Here is a 19890-nt window from a genome sequence, read left to right as displayed (position 1 = left end):
GGGGTATGATTTATGAATTTGAATTACGCTCACATTTAGTGAAAGAAAAAAAAAATTGTAGTGATAGTCCTTCGGCATCTGGGGGTCATGGACCAACCATAGAATCATGCTTGATAAGTGAAAGGCATTAGTTGTATGTTCTTAAATTGGGTAATAAGGATAAAAAAAAGACAATCACTGATTCTTAAAACCAACATTCTTAGGAATAAAAAATCAGACAGAAAAATAGGGAAAGCTTTCCGTTCTTGGTTCTTTTGTAGCTACATCCTCTACAACTATAAGAATCCTTAATTCAAATGATATTCTAACTCAGTACTTATTGAGTGAAATTTTGATAAATTAAATTGTTAATTTTTAAACTTTACACTTCGTAACAATTGGTTACTATATTTTGATTTTTGTTACCATAATTACTAAAGTCTTATTTTTCTTACACTTGTCATTCTTTTGATTTTTCATCAAATTCCCTTAATGAAAACTAATATGGTATGCATTAATATATAAATCTCAAAATCAATTTGACTGTGCCTATGTTAATTTTAATATTAAATTATTTTTAAATTTATATTAATGTATATCGCATCAATTTTTGTTAATAAAACTTGATAACAAATCAAAAAAGAGATCGAATCAAACAAAAATTAAATTTTAATAATTGAAATAACAAAAAATAAAATATGATAACTAATTTATTACAAATCCGAAGTTACTAATAACAATTTAAATTACATGTTAGCAATAATAACAACAATGATAATAATATGAATATATGGCACTTCTAAAAGTTATTAATTATAATAACAACATTGATAATTTGTAATTTATTCTTATTTTATCTATTTTTTAGGTGATCCATATCTCACGACTCACTATCATTAGAGATATGTAGTTGGTCTGGATCAAATTAAAATTGAAAAATTTTTAATTAGAAGATTGAAGTCCAGGCAAGTTAAAGATCCAAAGTCGATCAAATTGACATAGTTTGGTCTAACAAATTAATTTTGATATGTTTATTGTAAATTAATTAAATAAATATATGTATATATATACATATTAATATAAGCAAATTTAACATTAATTTAATATTTAATTTTTGATTTAACAAAACAATTCAATTTCAAATATATATACACACACCTAATTTTTAGTACAAATTAATCAAGCTAAAATGGTTCGATTTTGAATTGAATCAATGTTGCACATAGGGGTGATCGAATTGCCCAAATTGAATCAATCAAATATTTTTTAAAAATTAAACTGAACTTATTAGATAATTGATCAAATTGAAAAAACTAAAAAAAAAACCCAAAAAAACTAAAAAATTAAAAATAACAAAGTGTAAGAATATAAAAATAATTAGAGATGAGCAAAAATTCGGTTAAAACAAAATAATTGAATCGAATTGGCTAATTTTGATAACAAAATAACATTACTTTTAATATTTTAATCAGTTTTATTATTTTAAATTTTTTAATAAAAAAATTGAACCAAATTAAAATAATTAAAAAAATTCAAATTTAAAAATTAAATCAAACCAATCTACAAATTAAATCAAACTCAACCGTTAATTTGGACGAAGGCAGCTGTCGTCACAGTCAACAAACATGGACTTAGTAACCAAATTGATCTTTGTATATTTGAGAGTACTTTGTCTCTCTTTATTTTACACGGCACCTTCTTAAAGGCCAAAACAAGATGTCTGCTTGACACTTGGCAGTGTACGACTAGCAGATTTGACAAGACATCTGAGTGAACTGATGGATCCAAAGAAACCCAGATCCCAAGGAAACCGCCCACAAACGTTAAAAATCGAAAGTAGATTTTGATACTTTTAATTAATAATATATATGACACTCAGAAAGATTAAATCTTTGGAGCAACAGCAACGATGTCGAGAGCATGCAGAGAAGAAGAGATGATGGAAGAAGACGAAGAAGAGATCCTCTTCAATGGAGGAGTTGAATCAGTCGACTGTGCTGTGTGGCTGAGCCGAGTCTCCCCCCCATTGATGAGAACTACGAGCTCCTCTGCTGCAACCATGGCCACTGCATCAGTGCATGCCTGCAGGTTGCAGCCCAATATCATTCAACCTGCATGCCCTCTTTGCAGAAGCATGCAGCACAATGCCCATTAATTGTAAGTCCGTGCGTCGTTATCCTCATCTCCAACAAAACCGGCATCATGCATGGGAGTTGGTGGTCCTCAGAATTGAGACTTATAATGCAGCCCCATTCGAGATGGTTCCAGCGTGATTTTGTATGGCCTTAATTAGTTAGTCTAGCGCATATTTCTTCAACAAAAGCAATAGCATGATATATAGTCGGTGTTCTCCGGAATTGAGACTTGTATAATTTAGTGGGATGACCTTAGTGTAATTTTTATTGACCCATCTCTTGTGAAAAGACTCAAGAATATGGCCTTAGTTAATGTAGCTAGCCCATATTCATTCATTAGCTCTAGAGCTCATGCCTTTGTTAGTTAAAGAAAATGATATAACGACACGTGGTAATTTAAGAAAAAAAACAAAAATGTAAGTCACTTGAAAGATTAATTATACGCTTCTTCGTCGTCTTTCTTTTTGAGTGGCTGAAGACCCCTCACCACCTCTCAATTTGCATCTGTTCATCTTTTGATGAAAACCCTAATTACCTTTCATCATGGAATTAATTAATTATCATTAATTATTGATGAGTTTGGCTGATCACCACCACTAGCTAGTGTGCATGCAAATCTCCATGCATGCATGAATGTATAGATTTGACAACAATAATGATATAGTTTAGTAGTCAACTCTAGGTTAGGTTAGGTTAGGTTTTTGAATTCAATATACATATAATAACGTACCATATATTCCAAAAAATCAGTCAAGAAAAGAGACTAAAAGGAAGAAAGAAGGGAAGAACTGTCAATAATAATAAATAGGTTAGATGATAAGAAGTTGAATTTTGAATTGGGTCTAGTGAAAAAGTAGCTCAACTACATGCAACCACACCCACCAACTTGATGCTCTCCATGATCTCATGCCAATAATATTTTTTAGTTGAAATTTTGAGTGTCACATCTATCACAATGTGTGAAAAAGTTTGTGCAAATTTATGTTGTTGCGTGATTGATGTTATATTATACCCATCACGTTATGTAAGGGGGTTTATGCATGCACAACATGCTACTTGTGGCCGTTGTGGGATTCTATCTGCAATGTAATAGTACTTTTGTTTGGCTCATGTGGATGGGAACAGTATGAGTGTTCATTCGATTTAGACCAAACTTGACCGACTCTAGACCAGATTGAATTTTGCAAAAATTCTAGATTGAAAATCGTGTCAGTTCGTATTTTTTTATTTTAATTATTATTATGTATTATTTTAATTATTATTAATATTTAATAACCACAATTGATTTTCAATCATAGACTAGTATCAAACTGAAAATCAATTATGGCTAATACTAAGACTAAGATTAGACCAATTATTTGGTTCGGATCGAAATTTGAACAATTTTACAAGATAACTTGCATGAGATCAAAAAAATTAATTAGAAAAATGAGACAAGGTAGGTGAAAAGAAAGATTCATTTGAGATTTAATATTGAATGGATCAAAATAATACACGAATTAGATATAAATGATAATCATTCTCAATATATCTTAGTGCTATAAGTAATTGTAATGGTATAATCTAAAGATAATACGTAATTGGTAAAAGTCTCTTTGTTTATGAATGTTAGCTTTTATATAAGCAAAGTACATTGAGATATTTAGAGTTATTTCCGAGATTGTTGGACTCGATTACCTTGAGTTAGAGATGAATTCATCAAACCAAATAAAGATAGTGTTAGGTAAAATTCTCCGAATGTAAAGTGAGTTGAGATACTTGAAATTATTTCCAATACTCCCATGCTTAGTTATCTTGGACAGATTTGTTGTTGGAATTTAGTTTTTTAATTTTTTAGACAATATTATTTGTTATTGTTACCAAGGCTAGTATTAATGCTATTGCTATTGTATATTGACATAGGTTTAGCGTATGGCTAGTATCTACAATATATTAAAATAAAATATGTTACTCTACAAATATTAAATTAATGGGCGTTACATTAACTAATATGTCATTTAGTGTAGCATTAAGATAGGCTAATAGTCCAACATACTAGATCCTACCCACTTCAATTGACTACCACTATATATTGAAAAACAAATTAAAAAAAATAAAGGAGAAAACATATTGTTAATGATATTGCAAGGATCACCAAGTATTCCAAGTACACAAATTCTTGTATGAGTAAGACTTTTGTCTCGTCATATAGTTTTTAACAATTAAGTTAATATTTAAGAAATAGCTAAAATAAATATTATAGAATTTGTGAAGATAGATGTTACAGAATTTTAGCTATTGAGATCTCATTCTTTATATGGATCAAGCTCTTGACAATTGAGTGAGATTTTTTACGATATCATCTATGAGATTTTCGAACTTTAGAGCATGTATTGCGTTTCGTTTCTTGGCAGTAGAAGAGTGAGTATGTTACGTGTTACATTTTGACAGATAAGATACATCACATGCTATGATTGGTGAAACATGTGACTTTTAATAATTTGTTTTTTTACTTAAAAAGAGTATTAAGAGTGAATTTATAAATAAGTATAGCTTTGAGTTCTCATCTTTGATCATATTTTGCTCGTGACTAATTAAATTCTCGTTGATAAAATAGTTATTTCGCCAAAAATTTATAAATCTTATATCGCGTTAAAATCATTCAAATACTAGCAAAATTAAGAATCAAATTCACAAGCTCAAAGTTTAACTTTGTGAATGGCTAGTTTAATTCAAAAACATTAATTATTTGGATATTTAAAGATGATATATTTACGATAATGCTTCACATTGATATTTTATATTGTATATTATTCTATTAATATAAATAAATACATAAAAACCTTAATGCCAAATATGGATTAAAGTATCAAACTTAATTATTATTTAAATTAACAGCCATAATCGCATCAAGAGGCGGAAAATTATGATTTCAAAAGCATGATGTTGTCCAAAAAAAAGTCAGCAATTTGGGAATCATTAGCCTTTTGAATTGCTGCTTAATAATCTCTCTGCCTCCCTACCCCTGACCCTGACCCTAACCCTAACCCTACCTAATTACCCCCCAAAAGCTGCCTCTTTCGGTGCCCAAACCCAATTTTGGGAACAAATTTTCTTAAAAAATTACCCAAATAAATAATAAAATATTTTTTTATTTTCCTTTCTTAGAAATACCACGAGTGATCGCTTTTTTCACTTTATATGCTGAGAATGAAGAGAGAGAAAAAAGGGGAGAGACATTAGCTGAAATTTGGAGCTGAAAAAGGGTAATAACAGAACAGTTGCATGAAATGAGGAAACAAAAATGGGCTTTGGTTTGCTGATTGGTAGCTGCTGGGCCCCACTTTGAATTGCTTACTGCAATTCATAGTCACATTCACAACAGATCCAAACTTTGGACCACCACCATATCCTTCCTTTAAAAAATTTTGTACGTATAAGGGGTTAGAAAAATTACATATACCATGGACTATGTAAAATTGTGCACCCTTAAGATATAAGAGAAGAATTGTCATCGGATTCTTTAATATTTAAATTAACGTACATTACAACTTCCTTAAAATGAAGAAAAAATGAACGAGTATAGAATTTTGAATATCAAGAGATAATTTTATTTTGATGGAGAAGATTTTAGTGATGTATTCTTAATTTTGAAAAGTTACTTACTAGCGGCAAATATTTAAGGTTGTAAGAAATTTATAAAGTCTTAAAGTAAGTTTTTGAGATTGAATTAGATTTCTGAACATTTTTTTTTTATATTTTTCTCGTATTTCAAGTTATAGTATACAATTAGATAATTATAACTTTTTGTTACTTAACAAATGAATATGATGGTAAAATCTCTTTACATTTGTGTTGTAGTGATAAGAGAGCATATGGAGGGAGGGAGGGAGGGAGGGAGGGTGTATTGATGATATTTGTTATAAAGAGTGAGGTATACAAATTTTTGGATAATTAGTTGGGGAGAAGAATATTATTCATATATTTCCAAAAAGTCCAAAAGAATAGTAAAATTAATTTGAGATTTGAGACTTGAAAAATGGACGGATGTTGGGGAACGCCACAACGGCAGTCAAAGTGGAAGTTGAAGCAGAGACCTCACCTTCACCTTCTTCTTCTTCTTCTTCCCCGCCGCCGTACTGTGACTGACACACAACTCTCTCTCTCTCTCTCTCTCTCTGAGTAGTAAGGTGGAGCTTCATGTCGCTTTCTCTCTCTGGACCCTGATGACGCCGTATTGGTCGTCGTCGTCGTCTTCTTCTTGCTTGAGCTGAATTTTCCTTCCCTTCAAAACCATCTCTGCACGTCTCCCAAGGTCCTGCAAGTTTAAAACGGGCCAGTCAAACCTCATCTTTCTCTCTCTCGATCCCCGCCCGCCCCAAATCAAGCTGCAGGTTCCAACTTCCAAAATTTCTGCGAAATCAGATTGGGGATTTTCTGCCGGGAAAGCTTCAGATTTTCCCGGAAAATGGGGGACTCGTCGGAGTGGAGCCGGGCGCTGAGCGACTCGCGAGGCAAGATCATGGCAGCCGGCCTCGTCGTCCTCTTCGTCGTAATGGTCTTCGTCCTCTTCCTCCACCTCTACGCCAAGTGGTTCTGGTATCGCCGCGAAGAAGAAGAAGAATCATCTTCCTCTGCCGGCACACGGCGGCGGCGGCGTCTAGACTTCACTCCCGGCTACCAAGACCCTGCGGTTGCCGGTGGCACCCGCCGGGGCCTGGATCCTTCGGTTCTCAAAACCCTACCCGTTTTGATCTTCAACCCGAAGGACTTCAGCGACGGACTTGAATGCGCCGTTTGCCTGACGGAGCTCGCCGGCGGCGACAAGGCTCGGCTACTGCCCAAGTGCAATCATGGGTTTCACGTGGATTGCATCGATATGTGGTTCCAATCTCATGCCACCTGTCCGATTTGCCGGAACCCCGTTTCCGCCCAATCCCCGTCAGAGTTCCCCAGATCGGAGACTCACCAGACGGAGTCGCCGAGTTTCCCGACGAATGTCCTGTTTTGGGGGAACCAAACTCAGGTGAGTACTCTGGGATCGGCTCTGGAAGAAGATCGTCAAGCTTCGTCTTCTTCTTCTTCCTCTTCTTCTTCTTCTCCTCCTCCTTCTCAGGCAGATGGGATTCTGGTGATTGACATTTCAAGGCAGATTCAGATTGCTGACGAAGAAGAGCCGAAATCGCCGGTGACGACCCGATTGAGGTCGCTGAAACGGCTTCTGAGCCGAGACAGACGAGTGAATCCTTGTGGCCCAAGTGTTGATGCAGAACCAGCAAGCAGAGCTTGAGACGAGGAATTGGAAAAAGCAATCAGTTTTGGGTTGATTTGGAGGTTTGATCTGAGCAAGAAATTAGATTTAGATCTCCACAGTGAATGTTGTTTGTTTGCTGTTTCTGCATTTGTTTGAAGATCTCCCAATTGATTGGAAGAGCTGTGTTGTATACTGTACAAATTTAGAGTCCATATAGTTGTTGGCTAAGCTTGGCTTCTCTGTTTGAGAAGTTGGAACAATCAATCCATCTTTCTCCTTCAGAAGATGTGTATCTTCTTCTTTCTCTATGTTGGGTTTTTCCATGGCAAGCCTATAATTTGTGTTCACAATCCATATGAATTTAATTCTTCAAATTAGTGAAAGAACTTGTTGGTGTTGTTGCCTTCGCTTCATCAGGTCCATCCAAAGTAAATTTTCTAGGGAAAATTCATATGAATGATGTGGGATTTTCTTGGAATCTCACACCGTTTGTGGGTTTTTAGATGGACCCTTGATCCATCAACCGAACCTCTCCTTTCCTCTCTCTCCTTTCTCTTCAATTTGGTAAGAACATTACTGAGCACCATGGCTCAAAATATCTTGAAAAGAGAAACCCAATCTAATCAACTTCAATCAGCATATAAATTATAATCTTCAAACCAGGGACCCTTGAATGATCCAATGACCAAACCCATCTTATTGTTTCTTTTCAATTTGGTACAAACATAACAGAGCACCACCATAGGTGGCATCAAATATTACAGATCCATAGATTTGTCACCAACTTCATCTCGAAGATTTCACAGAATTTACCATTTGCAAGCAACTATGTAACCAAGTAAACCGGGCCATAGGAATGAACATCATAAGGGTCGGTAGTCAGCTTGTCCAGGCACAGATAGGGCATCTCATTCTCCACTCTCTTTGTTGGGTGGAACTGGAAGAGACCCGTGAGGGGCCCCGATGTTGGCCGCCGGGGCTTCCCGGTGGCTCCAGCACCTCCGCTCTCGCGAATCGGGCTGGGGGCAGAAACATTGCCGTATCTCGACTTGGATGAGTGAGATCTGGCTGGGGCTTCCCTGCTGGAATTGCTCTTCTGCTCAGATTTCCACCATGGGAACAAAGACCTCTTCCATGACTTCCTCTTCTTCTTGCCTTCTTCTGGCTGTGCCGCACCCTCAGGTTTCTCTTCGCTCGCGTGCTTTCTTGCCTCTTCCAGGAACTGATCAGAAAGAAATACAGATTCCATGAAATCGGAGTGAAAAACCCATCACAGAGGTGCTTTGTTTCTCAACAAATGGCTTCTGAAGACAAAATTCAAGTTCTTAGAATCCCATTGCTTATGTAGATGATAGAAAGATTGGTGATTTCATGCTAAGTTAACTGACTTTGAATTCTGAGGCAATCTAAACAACAATCACAATTAAAATTGTGTGGAAAATTGGAGATTGTTTGATCCTCCTATATATGATGCAAAGTTATCAAGGCATCTTCTCACAACCAAGAATCGAATACTTTCTTCAGCAAAGGACCAGACACTGAGCCAGAATAGCAGCATTGCCATAAAACTAGATGGTAGAAAATGAAACCTAGTTAGGCTCGGTGCCACGACATTCGACTTCTAAAATAAGGGTTGGGTTTCTCTACCTGTGAAAAATCGAGCTTCGGATCGAAACCATAGTTCCCAGCCTCATACCTCAGGTGGACAGGAGATTTCTTCATCCTTGCCTGCATAATCATAGAAATATGATAAAAGATTGACAAGGAAGCAAAACCCATTTCTTTACATTAAATTTGCTTCTTGGCTGGACAATAGACTGATGAAGAAGAAGAAATGGAACTCACAGTTTCTCCACCACCACCACATAAACATACAGAAAACATATGGTTGGCAAAGGAATTGCCGCCATTGAAAAGGACAATATCTTGGATGATAAGGCAGAAACTGTGTATACAGAACCCAACAACTAGACACTTTATACCAAAAGACAAGACAGGTTAACAGAATCAAAACCAAAATCAGGATTAAGGGTTGAGAGTTGAGAGAAGAACAATATGTGTGAGGTGCAGTAAGTAGAATCTTTTTTACTTGTAAACGTTACCTTGGTCCAGGAGAAATGAGAAGAGAAGCCTTTTGCTGCTCGCTCAAGCTTTGCTGTTCTTTCTTTGTGCAGGGACAGGAAGGAAGAAACTGAGAAGGATTGGACGATAATAATAATAATAATAATAATAATACAATAAAAGTGAAATGGGTGGCAATAAATGAAGGATTTTATTTCATTAATATGTATGGTACGTGCACTCAACTCAAATCAGTTCATAAACAAAGCCAGAAAAGGCCAAAAGAATGATTTTTCAAAGGGATAAATATTTTTTATTTTAATAATTAGCATTAAAATAATTTGTATTTATTACAATAAAAAAATATTTGAATGTAAAAAAAAGACACTAAATTACTACAAAAAAAAAGTTTATAAAATAAATTTATTGTTTAATAATTTTGAAAGAATACAGTAGTTCTTTTTCTTTTATAAATAAATATAACAATATTAAAAAAAAAAACCCAAATAGAGCGTGGGAGTGGGTGTGCCGTATGCGTAATATCCGCCGCATGTTTCGGAGCTTCCGAGGAACTGCTTTTTGTTGTTTCGGAGGGAAATACGTCCACCCTGCCGCCACCCAATCCCAATCCCAATCCCAATCTTAATCTTTTATACATCTCTTAATTTAATTATTATCATAATAGTTTTTAACAATATTTGTACATTAACTTAACATAAAAGATAACGTATAAATACATAGACATCACTAAAAAACATTAAATAGCAATTTCATGTTTATTAGAGTTAGAATATAAATAACTTAATTAACTAAATTAATAATCTCACAAAGGGAAATTTTTATGTGATGGTTGTATTATTATACTTTTTTGTTAGTTTTTTTTCACTTTTTGTTTTAAACAAAAAAAGTATATTTTTATGTGAAGGTTTAAGGATATATTTGAGGGGGGGATTTGAAATTTGGTCAAAATGAACGGAAAACAGATGGCATGGCAGACAGAACTCAACCCTACTCTACTCCATCACATCAGTCGTAAAGGTCACATTCTTCATTATTATGTCCCATAATTTTTTTTTATCATCCCCCCCCCCCCCCCCCCCGGGGCAATCCCTTCCAAAAAAAAAAAAAAAAAAAAAGGAACAGTCCCTCAATTGTAAATAAATAAATAAGCCTAAATTATTAAACTAAGTCGTATGAACTCAAAATACTAAAAAAATAAAACCATAAAGATCATCAGGGGTTTCTGAAAAATTAGCCAATAAATAAATAAATAAAATGAAGAAGAAGAGAGGCATTTGGTTGACCTGTGTTGGCTGTAAATCGAATCGAATAGATTTCATTCATGGCTTTTGACATTTAGATCCGCTTTGACAGCTGAAACCTGTCAGACACTACCCATCACACAAATATTTAATTCCAAAGATTCTATCTTATCATTTTGGATAAACTCATATGTCTCTTTCATTTTTTTTTCCTAACAAATAGAAGCATTTTTACAGATTTTTTTTTTTTTTTTATAGACAGCTGAACAAAAATGCTACTTCCACACCTAAATTTAACATTCGGAATAACACTTTACAATAATATTTTATATTATTATGTGTCATAATCAATATAAATATACAAAATATCACTCCAATATGCAAGCTGGTATAAGTGTCAAACTTTGGTAAATCTCAGCACAAGCAATTCCTACTTTGCTAAAAATCCCACCTGAAGAGAAATTCTGCAGTTAACCAAAGAAGCGAAACCAATGTAAAGCATCCTATGTATGAAAACTCAGAAACTCAAGAGGATTGATAAGAGATGATATTATTATCAACCAAGAGATCCAATTGATCCTCTCCTCCTCCATTTGGCCTTAGTAACGCGTTGCATAAGCCTGTATGGATGTTACTAATGCTACACTAACCTTGCCTATCAAAGTTGAAGCAATGGTAGCGCCATTACAATACCAACTACAGACACCAGCAGCAGCATCATCCAGATTGGCGCTTCTACTTTGTTCTTCTTGTCTTGGATAGGATTGTCAATTTTCTCTGACAGAGGTCTGGACCTTTCTTGCGCAGTCAGAACCCGTGATGGATGTTCTATAACGGACTGATCTGAAACCTGCTGCTCTTCATACTTCTCCACATACTCGGGAAAGATTTTCCTAAACGTCGGGCTGCTTAAGAAGAATGTCAGAATCATCCATCTATTGTAATGCAACCGTAGCAGAAATCACTGAGATCATAAGTAAATTCCAAAGCATCATCATATTATGTGCATGGTCCATTCCACAAATAGAAGAAATCAAAAACTTAAATTGACGCTCTACCGAGCTAATAAACCACATGGATGGGGGTGAATAGCAGCCAATATGAATATTCACAGTTGGATATGATACGAGAACATCTGAAAAAAGAAATAAATGAATACTTCATGAATATATATATATATATATATATCAATATGAATTTATTCTTATCACGTTTTTCTTGTCTGTAATTTTGTTTTTTGAACATCATACACAACAGCAAAGATCACAAATATTCCAATTATCATACCAGATACATTTACAATACAATAGTGTGGATAGGAACATGAACTAAATCTGACTTACTTTAATCTCTTCTTTCAAAACTTATATAAGGCATATGCAAGTATTACAATCTATTCTTGTATTCATCTAACTGTGCTCTAATCATATAGGAAGGATACATCATAACCTGGTTTCAAGATAGCTTGGATGAAGTGCCTAATTTTGTGGAAAAAAAATACCAGAAGCTTCTTCAGAACTAGAGAAACTCAGACTTCAAACAACAAATATCCATTGGAAGCATTGTATACATCATATATGAGAATCTAAATACAATTATCCTCCATGGATAAATAGATATATGATTATAAGTATCACAGTTCAGAATATATATGCATAAATATATGAAGATACTCCGTGAACACCAAACCAAGTGTCAACCTGACCACAAGTTAGGGCACAGAGCGTGTACATCTAAGACAACAAAGACAATATACATACATCCTATGAAGAAACAGTAAGGAAGACGGATACTGGGCTCAGGATGGGAATACTTGATTACTAAGGACAGAGTAACGATGCAATAGTCTATATGCAAATGAACAAAGATGTGATTCTATATAATCCACCAGAAACTCAGAAAAACAGGCTCAATGGTTGTAAGAGACTTACTTCTTACAATTAAAAGCAAGACTAGATTTTGCAAGCCTTTGCTTCTCGGCAATGCTAGTGGTTACACTGCCAGTTGTGGGACTCTTGTCCATCTGCAAGGAAAAAAATATGCAAACTAAAGCTTTGAAGCATAATAAAACGGTTCAAAGTTATTGAGTATGAGATTGCCCCTATCTCAATAGATGCATGATCTATTGAAAAGGACCAAATAATATCTGGGAATATTCTGGTAAGTTCACAGTACAAACAGTTCAATAAAACATCATCAGGCCCATGAACGTTTAATAAAACAGAACAATCAAATAAAATGGAAGCAAATGATGGTATGATGCTCAAAAGAGCTAGGCAGAGCATTAAAGCCTCCAGCCACCCAAGGTCCCAAACAAGTGCATCAAACACAGTTAGGCTATTGCATCTCAAAGTACTTGTTTCAATTTAACTATTTTGGTTGGCAAAATAAAATGTCAGGACCTTGAAGAATATCCTTCTGATAAGGTCATCAGCAAGAAGCCAAAGATGAGTCAAGTCTTTTGGAAAAGAAATTGGTCTGGCAGAGACCTTGCACAGCAGCAAGTTGCTTCATTGCTCCCCGAGTATCAAAAGTTCAAAAAACAGAAGCAGCCTTTCTATACACGAGCTTAAAGCTACATATTTTTACTGTCCCCAATGCCTGTAGTGGTGGAAATCTTGTACATTTAGGTACTCTTAGATGTATCTGTAAAATATTATTAGTGAAAAATAGCCTAAAATGGTGCAATATTTTCCATTTATGTTGATTTAGGGTGGTTTCAGACACACTCATCAAACATACTAAAAATTGTGAAATACCTTATAGAAGTTAACAGACACGCAGTTAACTAAATGGCAAGGAAGCAGACATGATAGCATAGGATCCAAAGGAAGTTATAACCCATTATGATGTGAAGTTGTAAACCACTGGTCATGCAGCCCAATAAAAAATAAATAACCAAATAACAAAAAGAAAATCAGAACAGGGCCCTTTTAAATGTGTCGTTGATAATAGAGATTGACAAACTCACCATGAATGAAAGAAGGCCAGTAAGTATGCTGCAGTTAAGATACAAGAAAACAAGTGAGTACCATAGGTTAAATAAAACCTGCAGACAATGGCATCCGTTTCCTCATAGTTTATTACCTTGATACAGACCACATTGGGTTCCAACTTTCTGGATGAACTGCAATGTTAAGGAGGTGAAAATAATTAATTATCAGAGATATCGGATGGTTCCACACCAGTGAAAATCAGTAGCACTTACAATCGCTCATAGATAGACAGATTTTCTTTTGTGTCATGAACCGTCCATTTGGAGTAGTCATACTACAGGGAACAAAAAAGTAATCTCAGTAAGGGCAACCTTGTTCACCATCAAAAAGAACAAAAACAAACAAGACAGCAGAGCATGCAAATTTATTTGTAGACAAAGTTCAGCAGGCAAGAACCAATGGTACCTGATTCCTGGAGGTTTAAATGGATACTCAGGCGGAAACTTGATTTTCCCATAGTAATATCCACCTTACAATAATCATCAGGTCAAAATAAATTCATGTGTACAAGAAAACGAAGTCCAGCAGTGAAACAATCTTCTTGTGTACTCAATACTACCAAAAACCAAAAATAATAATATACATCTGTACCTGCAAACGGAGTTCCTTCACTTCCCTCTAGTACATAATCTGTAACATATGAATATGGAACATCATGCTATTTCAATTTATAAGCAATTAGTGGTAAGAAAAGCAAATATATAAAGCTTGCGTGGCAGCAGATGTGTTATAAGGATAAATGCCAATGAAAAGGCTCAAATCTCAATTTCAAAAGAAGAATGAAATTTCAAGGTCCTTAATAAATTATACATTTGGAAGGGATAAAACCCACTTGTCTAATAATGTTTTTCCATTAAAGTTAGAAAAAGTTACAAATAAAGAAATAATATTTGTTCTCCTATAAATTTGGTTTAGATCAGTGCACTTAGCCATTCATTTCTAATAGTACATGCAGCTTTAAAACAATGTCCAGAAGTTCAATTAATAGAAATTAAATTAACTATGGCCTAACTAACTCAAAAGGCAATTGATAGTGGGAAATTAAAGATTATGAAAAGGTTCCTGAAATATGATTTGTAAAGAACAGAACATTTTATCACTGTGTCATGCGCATCACTAAAAAAGCCTATGCTTAGCCACTTCATAATGCTGATCATCAACCAGATGCCTAGCCAATTGATCAATTCCACTCTCTGCTCAGTTGTTCAAGGAGTGAAAATATAAATTCTAGATGGAGAGTACTTTGCTGCACAAGTTAACATTAATAAAGAATATCAAAGCACAATCACAGAAAAACAATATATGGGAAGGGTGGAGAAGAAATTGCATTTATGGAAATTAGCAAGTGTATCTTAACCGTGGGTCAACAATTAATGATTTTATATTTTATAACCATATTGACGTCAACTAATCATAAGATAACACAAAAGGAAAAATAATCTACACATGAATGAAAGTGAGAGAAAGGATCTCAATCCAGATTTTTGGATTCTCATCCGGATGAACTATGTAATGAAAACAACATAAGAAAGATGAAAGAAAAAAAAAAAACTCACGCCACTCAAGAATATCATTGGGGGAAGGCCGGGCTGTCACATTGGAAACAGGTTCCTGCAAATTTAGATAAAATAACATCACCATAGAACTAAATGCGGTCATTAAAAGTTTATTTCAACATAGCAAGCACACATTAACCATCTTTTGAGTTTAAGAAACATATTTAAGATATAATCAAAATAGTATAACAGGAGATGAACCTTTATCATTTAAGAAGGAAAGCTAAGAAAATCATAAAAGACTCACAATATGCTCCTAACCATAAAACAATACAAGTGGTAAAGAAATAATACCAAAAAAAGTAGGAAATTCAACTATCTAATTAAGCCTTCATGGCATATTTATTTATGATAAAAGGGGAAAGTGAATTAAGAACAAAAACATGGGTAGGAAAAGGACATACTCAGGCATCTACAAGCAGGGGGGAAGTTTATAGTTTGTCACTGCATCTCTAATATACTAAAACCAGTAGTTTAGCTTCTGTACATGAGAGAATCATAGAAGACAAGTACTACATATGAAATCCTCTTTGTTTTAACATAGAAACAACAACAAAAACAAGCCTTAATCCCTCTAGGTGGGTCTAATGTCTTAACATGCTTTTCAAAAATAATGGAGCACGGCTTTACAACAATCACACTACTATATCATAATCATAATCAAGTTGGAGGCATCATGAAACTGAACCCCCTCGTCAAAGCCCAAAGAACAAAATTCTGTTAAGAAGCACATACGCAAACACAGACAAAACACATGCTTGGACACAGTAATTTTAAAAACATAACCCAGGGGGCCGGGGGGGTTAATGTATACAAGTATAGAATAGCTATTTCGTTTTTTTTTTTTTTTTGTTACACGACAATCTAATTAAAATATGAAAAAGTACTAGTCACATTCTTTATATTAGGAAAGAAATGTGAATAAAAATGTATAATATCTATTTTAAAGCTCTATTAATATATAAATTCAAAATTTTGGACTTTTAAGTACTTGAATATTAAAAAGTCAGAAAGAAGAAAGGCTACAACAAGAATCGCAAGCCTAAATCCCACTAGGTGGTCAGCTATATGAATCCTTACATTGTTTTTTATTTTACAAATTGATTTCTAACTTAATTCTTTTGAACCCTTAGTGCAAGTCTTATTTGTTAAAAGTGACAAGCATATTCTTTATGCATTTTTTGTAACATATACTCAAATGCAAAATTCCCTTAAACTATGTTAATGAAAAATATTAAATGCAACTTGCATGGTAGTGAATACATGCTTTTTAAAAGATTAAATACACTTTGCTCACATTGCAGTTGTAGTAAAGTGCACACTTTTTTTTAGGATTAAATACATTTTGCTTCCCCCTGCTTTCACTGAATCCCACTTTACCTCATAACTTAGTTGAAAAATTACACCCATGTAACCTAAACTTTGACATTTTTCCCTCAAGTGTTTAAGGGAGTCAAAATGTGGACCAAAGTGGTGAAAAATGCAATTCGAAGAGTTTGACTAAATTAGGGATGCAAAATAGAGCAAAGCATATTTAACTCTAAAAATTCTATTTCAATTCCATCGAAATGGCTGAAACATTTTAGTTCAACATGAAATAATAGTACGGCACCATAATTCCACTGTTTTTATAAAACATCAGAGACCATTTAAAAAAAAACTAAAATAATGAGTTCTTTTGAGATCAACTTGGAATTTCTTGTAAGAGCTAATTTTGGAAATAGTTTGATCTTTGTTTGCTAGTAGCATAGTCAATTAAAATTATTTTTGATAGTTTTATAATAATTACTTAGTTGGAGGTTATGTGCATTCCAATGGTGCATGCCTGAAAATGGTTAGGTGTGTGTTTGATGTTATGTAATTATGTAAGTTCATATAGTTCATGATCATGTAAACAGAATTGTATCAGAGCATACTTTGCAAAGAGCTCTATATTCCCTCTGAAGGCGCTTTATACATGCTTTCTCAGCCATCTAACAACTTTGAATGGTACAGAGCAAATAACAGGTAGAATCCCAAGACTGAATTTGCTTTCTGTCCCGACACCCTGCTCACAGGAAAATATAACACGCATTCATAAAGATAATTAAGAAATAATTATTTTTTCTTTTTGTTAGATGAAAAAAATAGAATTTTTCCTTTTTCAGGGAAAAGATAGTTACTAGGAAAACAATGTTAGGTAATGACTATAAGATTGCGAAGAAAACAGATAAAATTACACCAGCTCCCAAGCATGAATGATAAGTCATATGGAAGCCTCATCAACAGAATTAGTTACTATATGTTACCAGGATGAATTATCCCAACAGGCCCCAGCATGAATGCATTGACATGTTTGTCATAACAACTAATGCTAGATGTGTCCGTCACCTGTCTCAAAAATGTTAGGTAATCGAGTAACAGACTTTACAAAAGAAACTGATGAGGGGCCAAGTCTAACAGAAACCAAAAGGAAGAAAGCACCAACAGTGCAATCAGACAATTGACTAAGCCCTTATTATATATATAAACACACAAAGCCTCTACTAACAAGTCACAAACCCTAATGCTATATTGGTAATTTGAATTTATTTCGGGAAAAGAAAAAGAAATGGAAATGAAATAACTGGAGATATATGTTTATTTATTTTTTTTGGTTTGGTAAGAAAACCAACAGATGTATGCCAGAAAATATATTCCTTCATCTGATTAACCATTAAACTTATATCTATACAAGCAATTCAGTTTTCTCTTTCATTTTCCTTAGGGAAGTCTCAGTTCCAGTAAGCTTTACATATCCTACATGAAGCCCCACCCTGCAGAAAAGGAAATTGCAATACCTATAGGACAAATTAAGGAAGCGTTACGCTCGTCTGTGGACTAACAATTTGATGTAAACCTGATGAGGCTTCTCCGCCGCAAGTAGCAAACAACGTTCTTCGTGACGGCAATCAACTTCCGTTGCAAAATTACCGCAACTCCAAGTGAATATAATTAACCGCTCCTCCCCCAATTTACACCTCAATTCCTGTCTGCACACGAGAATTCCCATCTTCACACCCAACATCGAAACCATATTTACCAATTGAAGAACAAAATCACACGTACAGGCAAAGAATCGTGAAATCAATACAATTATCAACTGAGAGAGACGTGTTACCTGAGTATGGAGCAATAAGTGGGTTGAGGCGAGTTAGGGATTCGATTTCTTCTGGATCCTGAGCTTGAGAGGTTGAGATATTGGCCCTCTCTCAGACCGACCTCGCTCGTTCCCCGTCGTGGACGGTGTCTTATTGATTGATATGTTTTTGTGATTTGTCGCTTTCTTAGGCTTTAATAGCCATCAAGGGCCTGAAATTTCTTCTTTTCCCACTTTTACCCGAAATTTTCAATATCAAGTCAATTTTTTTTTTTTTTCAAATCACGTATTATCACTTCAACCATATTTAATTACAAAGGCTTACCTAAAATTTAAATTTTTATTGAAAAAAATCTAAAAAATAGTCAACACGTTATAGGAAGAAAAATGTTTACAAAATTGTAAGTTAAAAAATAAAAAATAAAAAATCTTTGATAAGAATGAACAATATTTTAGTTAAATTAAAATAATTAATAAAATTGATCAAAATTATCAATTCGATTTTGTTTAAATTATAAATCATTTTGGTTCAATTTACAAATTTAATAATTTCAATTATTTCACCTTAATCTCCATATTAAAAAAATCAAAATAAAAAATAATGTCATTTTTACACTTTATTATTTTAATTTTGTTGTTTCTCAATTTTTATATTTTTTTAGTCAATTCGACTTTCTTTTATTTTTTTTTAATTTTTCAATTTGTTTAGTTTGAAACTCTATTTGATCGGATTTAATTTTTTGACATAAATTCAATCTATTTAATTTAAACAATTAAATTAATTCAATAATAACCAAATACTTACCCATAATCTTTGGGTACTTTTGTTTTTAAAAAATTTGACATAGTAGTGAAATTTCAGTACATTCGCCTTGCAAATTTGAGAAATCATTCCTCCTATCCATCCCAACATTGCACTTTTTAAAAATACATTAAAAAATACTACTTAAATATTTAGTTATAATATTTTGTGATATTCATGTAATGATATATTATATGATAAACAAAAATATTACTTAAGACACTTAATTATGATAACTGAGTACCAACGAACTCTCCCACCTAATCCGATATGACATCATCATCCCCAACTTGAATTTCAAGTGAGAACAAAACTTATTGGGTTGCCAAATTCAATAGTTGGAAAAAGCAATCCCCCATTTTCACATAAAAAGTGTGCAAAAATCATTTTTCTTTAATAAAAAGTATGTGCAGAGCTTCTTAAATGGCTCAGACTCGCAAAAGTATTAATTATATGGACAAAATACCCATCATTTATAATAAAATGACATATTAATTGAAGGAAATGGTTAGTTAATAGAACAAAAACATAAAACCAAACACACCATTTTGAAAATCGCACCACTAAACTAAAAACGACAGCAAAATAATCAATTGAGGCAAACCAAGCCGAGTAACAGGAGGGTCACCTAAGCAGAAGAAAGCCAAGCCAGCAATTGGTTTGGATCCAACATGCTTTTCAGGTGGCAGCGCATAGGAGCAGAGCAGGGGAAGAACAGTGCACATTCCAAATACCAAGTATTGTTGAT

The 19890-nt window shown here is 34.0% G+C and overlaps 3 protein-coding genes across 8 annotated transcripts; 1 reads left to right on the top strand and 2 right to left on the bottom strand.

The window, feature by feature from the left end:
• The first annotated feature begins 6138 nt into the window (after positions 1 to 6138).
• On the top strand, positions 6139 to 7655 carry LOC127795838 (RING-H2 finger protein ATL3-like). The gene has a single exon (XM_052327759.1). The coding sequence runs from the start codon at positions 6562 to 6564 to the stop codon at positions 7381 to 7383; it is 822 nt and encodes a 273-aa protein (XP_052183719.1). The 5' UTR covers positions 6139 to 6561; the 3' UTR covers positions 7384 to 7655.
• Positions 7656 to 8021: 366 nt separating this feature from the next.
• LOC127795839 (uncharacterized) lies at positions 8022 to 10841 on the bottom strand. 3 transcript variants are annotated; one of them, XM_052327760.1, is made up of 5 exons: positions 10713 to 10841; positions 9450 to 9538; positions 9193 to 9321; positions 8995 to 9075; positions 8022 to 8569 (listed from the first exon to the last, which is right to left on the bottom strand). In XM_052327760.1, exons 1-5 carry the CDS (start codon positions 10762 to 10764, stop codon positions 8174 to 8176), a joined length of 747 nt encoding a protein of 248 aa, XP_052183720.1. In that variant the 5' UTR covers positions 10765 to 10841; the 3' UTR covers positions 8022 to 8173. The 3 variants fall into 3 exon arrangements, with proteins under 3 accessions (XP_052183720.1, XP_052183721.1, XP_052183722.1); XM_052327761.1 differs by having other exon boundaries at positions 9193 to 9292; XM_052327762.1 differs by lacking the exon at positions 9193 to 9321.
• Positions 10842 to 10976: 135 nt separating this feature from the next.
• On the bottom strand, positions 10977 to 18516 carry LOC127795840 (ubiquitin-conjugating enzyme E2 34-like). Of its 4 annotated transcripts, none has more exons than XM_052327764.1 (11): positions 18362 to 18516; positions 18042 to 18233; positions 17139 to 17269; positions 15223 to 15277; positions 14258 to 14296; positions 14072 to 14135; positions 13879 to 13940; positions 13758 to 13797; positions 13642 to 13669; positions 12602 to 12693; positions 10977 to 11575 (listed from the first exon to the last, which is right to left on the bottom strand). In XM_052327764.1, the coding sequence occupies exons 3-11, from the start codon at positions 17193 to 17195 to the stop codon at positions 11329 to 11331; spliced, it is 684 nt and encodes a 227-aa protein (XP_052183724.1). In that variant the 5' UTR covers positions 17196 to 17269; positions 18042 to 18233; positions 18362 to 18516; the 3' UTR covers positions 10977 to 11328. The 4 variants fall into 4 exon arrangements, with proteins under 4 accessions (XP_052183724.1, XP_052183725.1, XP_052183726.1 ...); XM_052327765.1 differs by having other exon boundaries at positions 18087 to 18233; XM_052327766.1 differs by having other exon boundaries at positions 18101 to 18233.
• Positions 18517 to 19890: the final 1374 nt, after the last annotated feature.

Source organism: Diospyros lotus, chromosome 2 (assembly GCF_014633365.1).
Source record: "Diospyros lotus cultivar Yz01 chromosome 2, ASM1463336v1, whole genome shotgun sequence".
NCBI lineage: Eukaryota > Viridiplantae > Streptophyta > Magnoliopsida > Ericales > Ebenaceae > Diospyros > Diospyros lotus.
This window is presented reverse-complemented; position numbering and strand designations above follow the sequence as displayed.

Bases quoted from the DNA above. Each gene is read 5' to 3' on its own strand.
- LOC127795838 (XM_052327759.1), top strand. From the start codon at position 6,562: ATGGGGGACTCGTCGGAGTGGAGCCGGGCGCTGAGCGACTCGCGAGGC.
- LOC127795839 (XM_052327760.1), bottom strand. From the start codon at position 10,764: ATGTCAAAAGCCATGAATGAAATCTATTCGATTCGATTTACAGCCAAC. The intron at 9,076-9,192 runs GTGAGTTCCATT...ATGATTATGCAG, and splicing joins GTGGTGGTGGTGGAGAAACT to GCAAGGATGAAGAAATCTCC. The intron at 8,570-8,994 runs GTAGAGAAACCC...CTTTCTGATCAG, and splicing joins CGAAGCTCGATTTTTCACAG to TTCCTGGAAGAGGCAAGAAA.
- LOC127795840 (XM_052327763.1), bottom strand. From the start codon at position 17,195: ATGGCTGAGAAAGCATGTATAAAGCGCCTTCAGAGGGAATATAGAGCT. The intron at 14,297-15,222 runs GTGAGTTTTTTT...CATATGTTACAG, and splicing joins CAATGATATTCTTGAGTGGC to ATTATGTACTAGAGGGAAGT. The intron at 13,670-13,757 runs GTAATAAACTAT...TCTTAACTGCAG, and splicing joins CCAATGTGGTCTGTATCAAG to CATACTTACTGGCCTTCTTT.